Raw genomic sequence first — 12,349 nt, 5'->3', positions numbered from 1 at the left:
GACCTTAGACCTGACCCTACCTCTGACCCTACACCTTACCTTAGACCTGACCTTAGACCTGACCTTACATCTGACCCTACATCTGACCTTACATCTGACCTTAGACCTGACCCTACATCTGACCTTACATCTGACCTTACACCTGACCTTAGACCTGACCCTACATCTGACCCTACACCTGACCTTAGACCTGACCCTACATCTGACCTTAGACCTGACCCTACCTCTGACCCTACACCTGACCTTAGACCTGACCTTAGACCTGACCCTACCTCTGACCCTACATCTGACTGTTGGGGTCCAGGACTTGTGTTCTCCTATTCCTCCAGTCCTTTTCTGCAGCTTGTGTGATCTGCATCATGAGGGCGTCAGGCAGCAGGTATGATCCTCTGCAGTTTGTTTCCATCTCATCAGGTGTTCTACTTAAGAACACCTGATGTTCGGTTCAGCTAACCTTCCTGTCTGCTGCTGACCCCGTGGGCCACGCCCCCTCCCCGAGCGGTCTGCTGAATCGCTTCCTCTCCTGAGTACAGCTCTTCACTGGACTCTATTAATTAGAAATCTCTAAATTCTGCTTCCTTTCATGAGAGTGTTTTGCATGTGGGTTAAACATATTCCAAAAACCAACATCACACTGACCTTCCATGTAGAGAAAACAGGTAATGGGCTTCAGGTAAAACCATGTTGGCCCAGTCCAACATGGTTCTGCCTCCAGGAACCATCCAGAGCTCAGCTTCCTCCTTCTCCTCATTAACCAGAACAGCTAGTCCAATCATTTCCTGTACTGTCTCTGCACTGGTTGGTCTTCAGACTCACACCACAGCAGGTAACTCTGACAGAGCTGTTTCTTCCTGTTAAAAGGAGGGAATGAATAAATTAAGGACTTGATGCAATCCACTGGATTACTTCATACGGAAAACCTTTTAATCAATTTGAATAAACTGAGCTTAATGCACTGATTTAGAATTTGTATTGATGATTCAGTTGAATTGACTGCAGATTTCTCAATACAAACTTTATATTTATGTTTTATAACTGAGTTTCATTTATTTCCATCAGAAAGCAGCTGAAGCTGAAAGTATGTTAGCCGGGAGGAAGAGGAGGAGGAGGAAGAGGAGCTGAGAGCTTCAGGGAGGAGCTGATCTGTTCCTGATCTCTAAAGAGACTCAAACTTCCTCCTTCAGTTCAGTTCAACTCTCCAACATTAACTCTGCTCAACATGGACTATTATGGTCTGTCTCTGCTCATCATCTCTCTGCTAACAGGTCACACTGTCTCTGTTTTTCAAAAACACATTTTCAAAGTTTTATTAATGTGAATTTATTTCCAGAAACTGAAACTAACAGATTTCTTTTCTTCTAGGAGTCAGATGCCAACAACTCACTGCGCTTCAGAAAGAAGAGTTCGCTGTAGAAAGCAGCAAAGTTACTCTGTCCTACACTTACTCCAAAACAGCCACTGGAACTGATTATTTCTTCTGGTATCGACAATATCCTGGAAAACCTCCAGAGTTCCTGATCTCCCACACAGGAACAGGAACACAAACTTCTCAGCCGCTTCCTGGTTTCTCCTTCAACATGAATGCTGATAAAACCCAGATGGATCTGCTGATCTCCTCTGCTGCAGTGACAGACTCTGCTGTGTACTACTGCGCTGTGAAGCCCACAGTGACAGGAAACACCAGAACCCTGTACAAAAACCTGCAGTACTCCCCAGCAGCCACTAGAGGGCCTCACTCCCTGTTAAACCACAAACAGCCAACATTTAAACCATGAGGCTGTTTGTGAACAAGCAGCAGATCACTTTTTAAATGATGACGAAGGCCATATGCTGAGCTGAGGATGCTGCCTGGACCCCATGAAGAGATGCAGAGACTGTAGATCTTTGGGAAACTCTGGACTGGCTTTGTTTCCTCCAGATTGTGCTCCGGTCTGTAAAATGGGCTTGTGTTTAATAAAAATGTTCTTTTTATTCATCTTAGCCTTCCTGTAGGTTTTTCACTTCCACATCTCACAGAGGGATGTTACAGACAAATCCATATCCACTCTTTGTAAGAATCTAGTTGACCTAAAATTAAACAAATTAGTATGACGTTTTGCCCTTAATAGTTCTGATAAGTTAGAAAATGGGAAAAAATCATGTTCAGCAGCAATAAGTTAGAAAATGTTAAGGATTGGATAATCTGCCAATTTAGCACGTAAGTGTGTGTTCAAGTGTGTGTGTGTGTGTGTGTGTGTGAGCTGGTTTAGCTATCATTATGAGGACTTAATCTTGACAAACGACTAACATTGTGTGGACATTTATAGCTGTGAGGACATTTTGCCATGTCCACTCAATAAAAACACAATTTTTGAGTTAGGCGTTGGGAATAAGGTGGGAATTAAATGGCTCAGGGGAAATATCAAGATTAGTTATAGAAATTAATGGGAGTGTGTGTTTGTGTGTGAGGGCGGAGTTCAACAAAGGCGGTGCTTCCTCAGGGCAGCATGCACACTGGAGCCGCTGCTGGCTATGAAGAGAACAATAGTCAGACTGAATGTTGAACATCAGCTGCTTCCTCCTGCTGATTTAAACCTTGGTGGACAGATGGAACATTGGCTGTGGATTATTCTGGCTGCTCTTTTCTCTGGTAAGATACAAAGATCAACATGTTTCCTCTACATGGAGTAGAAGTCTTTAAAGCTGCTGATTGTTCTCCTTTAATCAATCATCTTTATTGATCCATCTCTTCCTCTGCATGTTCTGTTCTTCCCCAGAGTGTAAAGGAGACTCAGTGAAGCAGACAGAAGGAGAAGTTGTTGCTGCTGCAGGAGAATCACTGACTCTGAGATGTACTTATGAGACCAGTGATACATATCCATATCTGTTCTGGTACAAACAAGGAGAAAACAGTTTCCCAAAGTACATGCTGAAGCGTTACTCCACAACTTCAGAAAATTCTCCAGAGTTCAGTGAAGACAGATTTGATGCTGATCTCAACACCGAGGCAAAAGAGAAATCAGTCAATCTGAAGATCCAGGATCTCCGTCTGTCAGACTCTGCTGTGTACTACTGCGCTCTGCGGCCCACAGTGACAGGAAACACCAGAACCCTGTACAAAAACCTGCAGCCACCAGGGGGCGCCATGCTCCAGTAGGCGGCGCTCTCCTTGTGCTCTGTGTTCCAGCATTGTGTCAATAAGAAGTGGTGCTGTGAAGAGAACAATAGTCAGACTGAATGTTGAACATCAGCTGCTTCCTCCTGCTGATTTAAACCTTGGTGGACAGATGGAACATTGGCTGTGGATTATTCTGGCTGCTCTTTTCTCTGGTAAGATACAAAGATCAACATGTTTCCTCTACATGGAGTAGAAGTCTTTAAAGCTGCTGATTGTTCTCCTTTAATCAATCATCTTTATTGATCCATCTCTTCCTCTGCATGTTCTGTTCTTCCCCAGAGTGTAAAGGAGACTCAGTGAAGCAGACAGAAGGAGAAGTTGTTGCTGCTGCAGGAGAATCACTGACTCTGAGATGTACCTATCAGACTACTGATACAAATCATGCTGTGTTCTGGTACAGACAAGAAGATAACAGCTTTGCAAAGTACATGCTGAAGCAATATTTCACAACCAGAGACAATGCTCCTGAGTTTAGCAAAGACAGATTTGATGCAAAGGTCAACAACTCAGAGTTTGACCTGAAGATCCAGGATCTCCGTCCGTCAGACTCTGCTGTGTACTACTGCGCTCTGCAGCCCACAGTGACAGGAAACATCAGAACCCTGCACAAAAACCTGCAGTTCTGCACAGCAGCCAGTAGAGGGCCTCACTCCCTCTGTTCTTCCTCTGTTTCGTTGGGTTTCAGCCTGAAATGACATCATGCTCATTTTAAGTTGCTTGTTCTGTCTAAAGAGAAAAAACTGTCAAATTTATTTCTGTAGCAACTTTCAAATCAACAATAGTTGACCAAAGAGCTTCAGATCTACATCAGCAGTCATAAGATAGCAGATGGAATAAAACAGATATAAAAAAATAAGAATTTATATTTTAAGATGTTTAGATTTCTAAGACATATTTAGCTTCCAATCCTCAGTCAAATCCAGTTAAATGAGAAATGTTTATTAAGAGACATTTGATATGATTCTTTACTGGGATCTGAATCAAAATAACTGTTGAGTAAAAGAACATTTTAAATAATAGAAAATCTAAATACGCATTTAATTTTAGTTAAAAAAATAAAAGCTTTACAACTCTACCTAATTTAAAAATTGCAAGATTGTATAATTATTGCACAAATATTCAAATAAATTATTTGATATTACTGTCATATCAAACATGATTGCAGTTGGTTCAGAGCATTCATACACTCCACAGCCTCACATGTCATAAAGTGCATGATTGGTGCTCCTATGTAAAATTATCACAATATGCAATAAACCATTTCAGCGAAAGCCAGAGGACGCACTAGAAGTTTTTATTCTACATTGATTTGACTGATGGGGTCAAAAACACCCAGTGATAATTTTTTTTAATTAGTTTTATAAATTATGACTGTTGTTACTGTTGTAGCATCAGATGAGTAACTGAGAAGCAACCAGTGATTCACCTGTCTGTTTCACTACATGTCAGGATTAAACTGCTTGTTTGTTCTTCATGGTGAAGTTTGATCACCTGTTGGATCTTCGATCAGAAGAGGAAAGAAAATCAGATGTTCAGTGTTCTCATCTCATCTGTCCAAACGGAGCAGGAATCCTGCAGAGCCTCTGATGGAGGCTGATGGAGGAAACGCCCAGGGTGTTTGTGTTTGTTATAACATGTTTGTTACATCAAGTTAAAGAAGAGATCAGAAGCAGCTGTGGGGAAGCAGACAATCTAATCATGTCAGTTTTGTTTTTATGTCTGGTGCTTTTAAATATTATGTGCAGTTTGAATTAGTTGTGTCTTGTAACTGAATACTAATTAACAGAGTTTTTTCCTGTTAAAGGTTTATTCATGGTGAAGCTGTAAAAATCAACCCAAACAAGCTGAATTTACGACAGACATCATGAAATCACACATCAGATGAATCAAACCTTTTTTCCAGTCACATAAACCCACTGATGAAGGTTTCATATTTATCCCATGTGTGAATAACTACATATAAACAATAAAGTTAAATTGCACTTCAACCCATTTAATGAAGAATATTACTTTAGATTAAACTAAATATGTAGATGAATTATACAGGTGGATATTTCAAAACTTTTTCTTCTTTTATCATTTTTCATTTGCAGTGAAATAAGTCATGAAAACATGACATAAAATTAGAATGTTACATCACAAGAATAAAAATATATTTTTACTACAGAAATGTAGTTTTAGTGAAATATGTTTAGTGCCAGCTCAATTATCAATAATATGGTAAATTATTGAATGTGACGTAAATAACGATCGGCTCTCCTGATCTGAATGGATCCAAATTGTTTACCTACTAGTAAACGATTCAAAACCTTTAATCAAAAGTCTAAAGCAGGATGTCAAACTCCAGTCCTGGAGGGCTGCAGTCCTGCAACTTTTACATGTGTCTCTGCTGCATCACCTGAATAGAATAATTAGGTCATTAAGGTTCTGGAAAACTGATCTGCACAAGGAGGAGGAATGAAGCCGTTTCATTCCAGTGTTTTGTTCCTGTATCTAAGAACTGCAGGACAGCGACTGGAGGACTGGAGTTTGATGTGGTCTAAAGGGTTTGATGTCGATCCGAAGCATGAATGACGCTAAATGCACCATGGTAGCCAAAGTTTAGAAATCAGGGAACATTTTATTTGGTTTTGGTTACCTCTGTACTATTTTAAATTATTTGAAAATCTCAGATTAATTAACACAAGAGCACCTCAGAGGTGCAAAACCACAGTAAAAACAGTAAAGGTTGAACATCAGTGACTCTCCAGGGAACATGAAGCTGATCTGAGCTGAACTGTGGAGGATGGGAGGGTCCAGGCCTTAATGCAGCACTGAGGCAGAGCAGGGATGTGTTGAGGTCAACCTGCCAGTAGGGGGAGTACCACAGGGCTCCTGTCAGCACATGAAGACGGAGCACAGAGCAGCCAGCTCTGTTTCTGCTCGCTCCTCAGACATGCCTCCTCTGTTGTTCTCAGTGCTGCTGGCTGCTGTCAGCCTCGGTATGAACTCAGCTCTCTTCATCTGATATCAGAGCAGATTGTTGTTGAGCTGACACTGATCCTATTGTTGGTGTTTTACAGAATGCAGAGCGCAGACCGACGGCGTGCTGCAACCAGAGAGAGACGTGATGGCTGCTGAAGGAGGCAGTGCAACTCTGAACTGTCTCTATAACACCAGTGCATCCAACCACTACCTCTACTGGTACAGACTGGAGGAAGGCAGCAGCCCCATATTCATCCTGAGTCGCTTCAAGATTGGAGATGGGAAAACGGTGGAGAAGAGATTTTCCTCCAGCCTGGATGCCACTGCTAGATCGGTTCCTCTGACGATCCAGGATCTCCGTCCGTCAGACTCTGCTGTGTACTACTGCGCTCTGCAGCCCACAGTGACAGGAAACACCAGAACCCTGTACAAAAACCTGCAGTACTCCACAGCAGCCACTAGAGGGCCTCGCTCCCTCTGTTTGGTTGAATTCAGTCTGAAACAGACCTCTGTGTGTTTGGCTCATCAGTTTGAGATGAAAATGTGGAAACCAGGAAGTGAGTTTGGTGAATCATTAAAGTAAAAAGATATTTAAAAAGAATTAATGAATTTGACTTGAAATCCAATCAACAATTTCTGAAAAATATGACCTTTTTATGATAAAATATCATCCATTTTCCTCTATGGAGTCTTTCTGCTGTTGAAATCATACTGAGGGATGGAAAACAAACAAAGGTAAATGTCCTCCTTTATGTCTGTCCTCCACTGGGCCAGACGTCGTTCTGACCTCCAGGCTCCTGTTTGTCCTCTAGAAACAACATGGTTCCTGATCCTGGATCAGCAGCATCATCTTCCTCCACTGAGCTGACCATCAGAGAGCTAACCCTGGCAGACACAGCTCTCTGCTACTGCGCTCTGGAAACACAGTGATACAAAGTGGAGAAGAGGCTGTACAAAAACCTGAACACAGATATCTGACTCCTCTTCAAAGAGGAGGGAAGTGGTATTCACAGCTCAGCTTCATATCAGATGATTCTGATCATTCCTGCTTGATCAGAGTCGCTGTGGTTGCAGCTGCTAATCACTGAGGAGCTCAGATACCTCACTCACAGGGGGTGGGGGAATAACGACACCAACAGAAATGTGACTCTTCCTCATTCAGTCCAGTCAGATTTCTCCTCCTGTAGACCTTCCTCCTGATCATCAGACTCCAACAGATTGAAAACACTTGTTGGGTCAGAATCTTATAATCCGTCGGTTAACCTCTAAATAAATGAATGTTTCAATAAGACAGAGGGGAAGACATGTTTCACACTCAACAGAAGACAAACTCTATAAACATTTCCTATTGGAGTCACCCCATCTGACCTCTGTCTGTTATTTTCAAATGATTTCCGTTGCCAGAGAAACCATTTTTAAGGAGAGCACAGCTGAAACTTTTTAATCATATCTACTCTTCCCTCGCTTCTGTCATGAAACTCAGAGAACTGGTAGATATTTTCCAATTTGACTCCTTTGCCCCATAACTGAAGGGAGTGTCTGGTAAAAAAATCTCAGTGGAGAAACGTAAACCTTTCTCCAAGTTCCTTATGAAATCTACAACATGTCTACAGGAGCCAGAGAAGCTTCGCTCCGGACTGAAACATACCAGGGAAACATTGTTTGATGAAAACCATCAGCTTGTTCCCTGTTTGCCACAGTTGACCAGCAAACCGTCCAGAGACGGAACCACCTGAACTCCAACACGGCGAATTTACAAACTTCTTAACTGAGAAAATGTAGAAATGTTTTTTCTCACATAAACACCAAATCTGATGTCAATGCTGAGTCAAATCATAACTGATGTTTAAGAAAAGAGACAATTCTGTCAACTCAACCATGGAAACCCAAAGACATTATACATCGACTGACAGGTTTCCGTGGTTACCACAGTACTGAGGCTGGCCTAGTCAAAGTGTTCAATGACATGAATACAGACTGTGGAAGAACCACAGTACTGGTTCTGGTTCTGTTGGACCTCACTGTTGACCATGACACATTACTGAACAGCTGGAGAGCTGGCAGGGCACTCTGGTTCCGGGTCTGGTCTGGTTCCGGGTCTGGTCTGGTTCCGGGTCTGGTCTGGTTCCGGGTCTGGACTAGTTCCGGGACTGGTCTGGTTCCGGGTCTGGTCTGGTTCCGGGTCTGGTCTGGTTCTGGGTCTGGACTGGTTCCAGTCCAACAGAAAGAATTTTGATTTCTTTGCTTCAACAGGAAACTTGTCATTGAAGAGGTCAGAGGTCACATGTGGGGTTCCCCAAGGCTCAGTCCTAGAACCTCTCTTATTCAATATCTATAAGCTCCACTGGCTCAGGTTAAAACAGGAAATCAGACCAGTTACCATGACAACGCAGATGATACACAACTCTACATTATGATGTCACCAGGTGACCTTTGACCCCACCAGTGATGGCACAGTTACTTTGAAAAAGTTACTGTTTTTTTTAACCCCTCCAGGGGTCTTTTGTGGGCTCTAGAGTCCCTTTTTATGAAGTAGGCTGACAGGAAACGGGGGAAGACATGCGGTAAACGTCGCCAGGTCCGGGAGTCGAACCCGCGACAGCCGCGTCGAGGACTTGAGGCCTCCAAATGTGGGTCGCGCTAACCGCTACACCACCATGTCACGCCAAAAAAAGTTACTTTTATCGGATTACTGATTACTCCTTGAAAAAGTAGCTAAGTTAGATTATTGATTACTTCATTTGGAAAGTAACTAAGTTACATTAAAAGTAACTTTTTTGTTACTTTCAGCAGCTGCTAACAGCAACGCTCCACCAGCTGTAAATATCACATTGATCTTTGCTAAAACCTAATTGCAAGTTATTTTATAAAGTAACATCAACAATGTGTCTCCACTTGTAAGGTTGAACTGAAGGGAGATTGTTTAATGGTTACAACAGTGCAAAAGAAAACTTTAGTAATTTGTGAGTGTTTTTGTGTTTCCACTGTCTAGAAAACTATAAACAGGATGTTAGACCCCCCTGGACCCCCCGCCCAGCCTCCAGGTTCTGCGTTACGGCCCTGTGTCTGCTGTCAGAGCGCAGCGCACAGAGTGACGCAGCTCCGCCTGTGACTCTGCAACTCAGATGTCCTGCTGCACAGATTAGTGACACTTATCTTAATATTAATAATTATAATGGCATTTAGTTGAACAACTTTACAGACTCGGTGATTCGTGGCTGTTTTCACGGTTATTGCTCTGTTCATTTTAGTCTCCATGTTTGCAGGTTTTCTGGAGCACAACATGAAGCTCGACTTAATTCAGAGGTAACATATTAACTTGACATTAATAAAGACGCAGCGGGACGATCATCCGGGAAATGATGGACAGAGAGCCTGACTAAAACTAGCTGGATGTCAGACTAATTCTGGGTTTCTGTCTGTTAATTTCCAAGCCCAAAAACCGCGACTCATTAAATCTGCAAGCGACGTTAGAAAAAAACAAGCAAAAAGGTGTTTATAATAATCGGACTTTACGACAGAAACTCAAAATAGTTCCTGTTTTTCTACAAACAAAATGTGCATCTCCCTCCATTGTTTACGTTTCTGTCGCATAGAAACGTCGGTCATTCGATAAGACATGTAGAGGAAATAAAATAAAATTACAAAAGAAAATAGTAACGCACAGTGATTTCAATAAGTAACTGTAGTCTGATTACTGGATTTGAAATAGCAACGCGTTAGATTATTATCCATCCATCCATCCATCCATCTTCTTCCGCTTATCCGAGGTCGGGTCGCGGGGGTAGCAGCTTCAGAAGGGAGGCCCAGACTTCCCTCTCCCCAGCCACTTCTTCCAGCTCCTCCGGGGGAATCCCGAGGCGTTCCCAGGCCAGCCGAGAGACATAGTCCCTCCAGCGTGTCCTGGGTCTTCCCTGGGGCCTCCTCCCGGTGGGACGTGCCCGGAACACCTCACCAGGGAGGCGTCCAGGAGGCATCCTGACCAGATGCCCAAGCCACCTCAACTGGCTCCTCTCGATGTGAAGGAGCAGCGGCTCTACTCTGAGTCCCTCCCGGATGACTGAGCTTCTCACCCTATCTCTAAGGGAGAGCCCAGCCACCCTACGGAGAAAACCCATTTCGGCCGCTTGTATCCGCGATCTCGTTCTTTCGGTCATGACCCAAAGCTCATGACCATAGATGAGGGTGGGAACGTAGATCGACCGGTAAATCGAGAGCTTCGCTTTTTGGCTCAGCTCTCTCTTCACCACGACGGACCGGTACAGCGCCCGCTTGACAGCAGACGCTGCGCCAATCCGCCTGTCGATCTCCCGCTCCCTTCTTCCCCCATTCGTGAACAAGATCCCGAGATACTTAAACTCCTCCACTTGGGGCAGGACACCCCCCCTGACCCGGAGAAGGCACTCTACCCTTTTCCGGCTCAAGACCATGGCCTCGGATTTGGAGGCACTGATCCCCATCCCGGCCGCTTCACACTCGGCTGCGAACCGATCCAGCGAGAGCTGCAGATCACGATCTGATGAAGCCAAAAGGACCACATCGTCTGCGAAAAGCAGAGATGAGATCCTGAGGCCACCAAATCGGATCCCCTCAACACCTTGGCTGCGCCTAGAAATTCTGTCCATAAAAGTGATGAACAGAATCGGTGACAAAGGGCAGCCCTGGCGGAGTCCAACTCTCACCGGAAACGAGCCCGACTTACTGCCGGCAATGCGGACCAGACTCTGACACCGGTCATACAGGGACCTGACAGCCCATATCAAAGGGCCCGGTACCCCATACTCCCGGAGAACCCACCACAGGGCTCCCCGAGGGACACGGTCGAACGCCTTCTCCAAGTCCACAAAACACATGTAGACTGGTTGGGCGAACTCCCATGCACCCTCCAGGACCCTGCCGAGGGTGTAGAGCTGGTCCAGTGTTCCACGACCAGGACGAAAACCACACTGCTCTTCCTGAATCCGAGGTTCGACTATCCGACGGACCCTCCTCTCCAGGACCCCTGAATAGACCTTGCCAGGGAGGCTTAAGAGTGTGACCCCTCTATAATTGGAGCACACCCTCCGGTCCCCCTTTTTGAACAGGGGGACCACCACCCCAGTCTGCCAGTTAGATTATTAGTTACTGAAAAACGTAACACGTTACTGACATCGCTGGACTCCACCCAATCACAGATGCTTAGAACAGATAGATGTGTGGATGTGTTTACGTGTTTCCATCCAGTTGTCATGGAAATTGTGAACTTTTAAAGTTTCGTAGAGAACAGAAAATGCGATTTAGGCGTCTTTCAGTCTCCTGGTTTGGAGCCAGGAGACGTTATGTCAGGTTTTTACGTTATGAACGGCTGTAACTAACAGGAAGCTGAGGCAGCAAACCAAGATGGACAACATATCTGAGAAACACATCGTGGCTCTGGTAAGGCACAGACCCACTAGTGGGATGGCTGCAGCAGAACTTATTCTGAAAACTTGTTTCTATCTTCCCTTTAGATCAGAGGTGTCAAACTTCAGTCCTCAAGGGCCGCTGTCCTGAAACGTTTAGATTCTCTGCTGCATCACCTGGATAGAATAATAAGGTCATTAAGGTTCTGGAGAACTGATCCACACAAGGAGGAGGTCATTAAGACGTTTCATTCCAGTGTTTTGTAATTGTGGCGCATCTAAAATCTGCAGGACTGGAGGACTGGAGTTTGACACCTGTGCTTTAGAGCACCAGGGGGCGCCATGCTCCAGTAGGCGGCGCTCTCCTTGTGCTCTGTGTTCCAGCATTGTGTCAATAAGAAGTGGTGCTGTGAAGAGAACAATAGTCAGACTGAATGTTGAACATCAGCTGCTTCCTCCTGCTGATTTAAACCTTGGTGGACAGATGGAACATTGGCTGTGGATTATTCTGGCTGCTCTTTTCTCTGGTAAGATACAAAGATCAACATGTTTCCTCTACATGGAGTAGAAGTCTTTAAAGCTGCTGATTGTTCTCCTTTAATCAATCATCTTTATTGATCCATCTCTTCCTCTGCATGTTCTGTTCTTCCCCAGAGTGTAAAGGAGACTCAGTGAAGCAGACAGAAGGAGAAGTTGTTGCTACTGCAGGAGAATCACTGACTCTGAGATGTACCTATGAGACAATCTCTGTGACGCCTACATTGATTTGGTACAAGCTGGAGGAAAACAGTTTTCCACAGTACATACTGAAGCAACAAACATTGACAACATATAAAGCTCTAGATTT

At 44.1% G+C, this 12,349-nt stretch overlaps 1 long non-coding RNA gene and 3 gene segments (V, D, J or C); 3 read left to right on the top strand and 1 right to left on the bottom strand.

The window, feature by feature from the left end:
- Positions 1–12,349, bottom strand: part of LOC114146686 (uncharacterized) — a 39,945-nt gene that overhangs the window by 27,357 nt on the left and 239 nt on the right. The window lies entirely within an intron of this gene.
- On the top strand, positions 1,115–1,980 carry LOC114146673 (T cell receptor alpha variable 3-like). The segment is given in 2 exon segments: positions 1,115–1,265; positions 1,363–1,980. Coding segments are annotated over 2 exon segments (459 nt in total).
- Positions 3,113–4,298, top strand: LOC114146672 (T cell receptor alpha variable 18-like). The segment is given in 2 exon segments: positions 3,113–3,309; positions 3,437–4,298. Coding segments are annotated over 2 exon segments (459 nt in total).
- LOC114146664 (T cell receptor alpha variable 38-1-like) lies at positions 5,705–6,840 on the top strand. The segment is given in 2 exon segments: positions 5,705–6,138; positions 6,220–6,840. Coding segments are annotated over 2 exon segments (582 nt in total).

Source organism: Xiphophorus couchianus, chromosome 6 (genome assembly GCF_001444195.1).
Source record: "Xiphophorus couchianus chromosome 6, X_couchianus-1.0, whole genome shotgun sequence".
Taxonomy (NCBI): Eukaryota; Metazoa; Chordata; class Actinopteri; order Cyprinodontiformes; family Poeciliidae; genus Xiphophorus; species Xiphophorus couchianus.
Note: the sequence above shows the minus strand (reverse complement) of the source record. Positions and strands in the feature narration are given on the sequence as shown.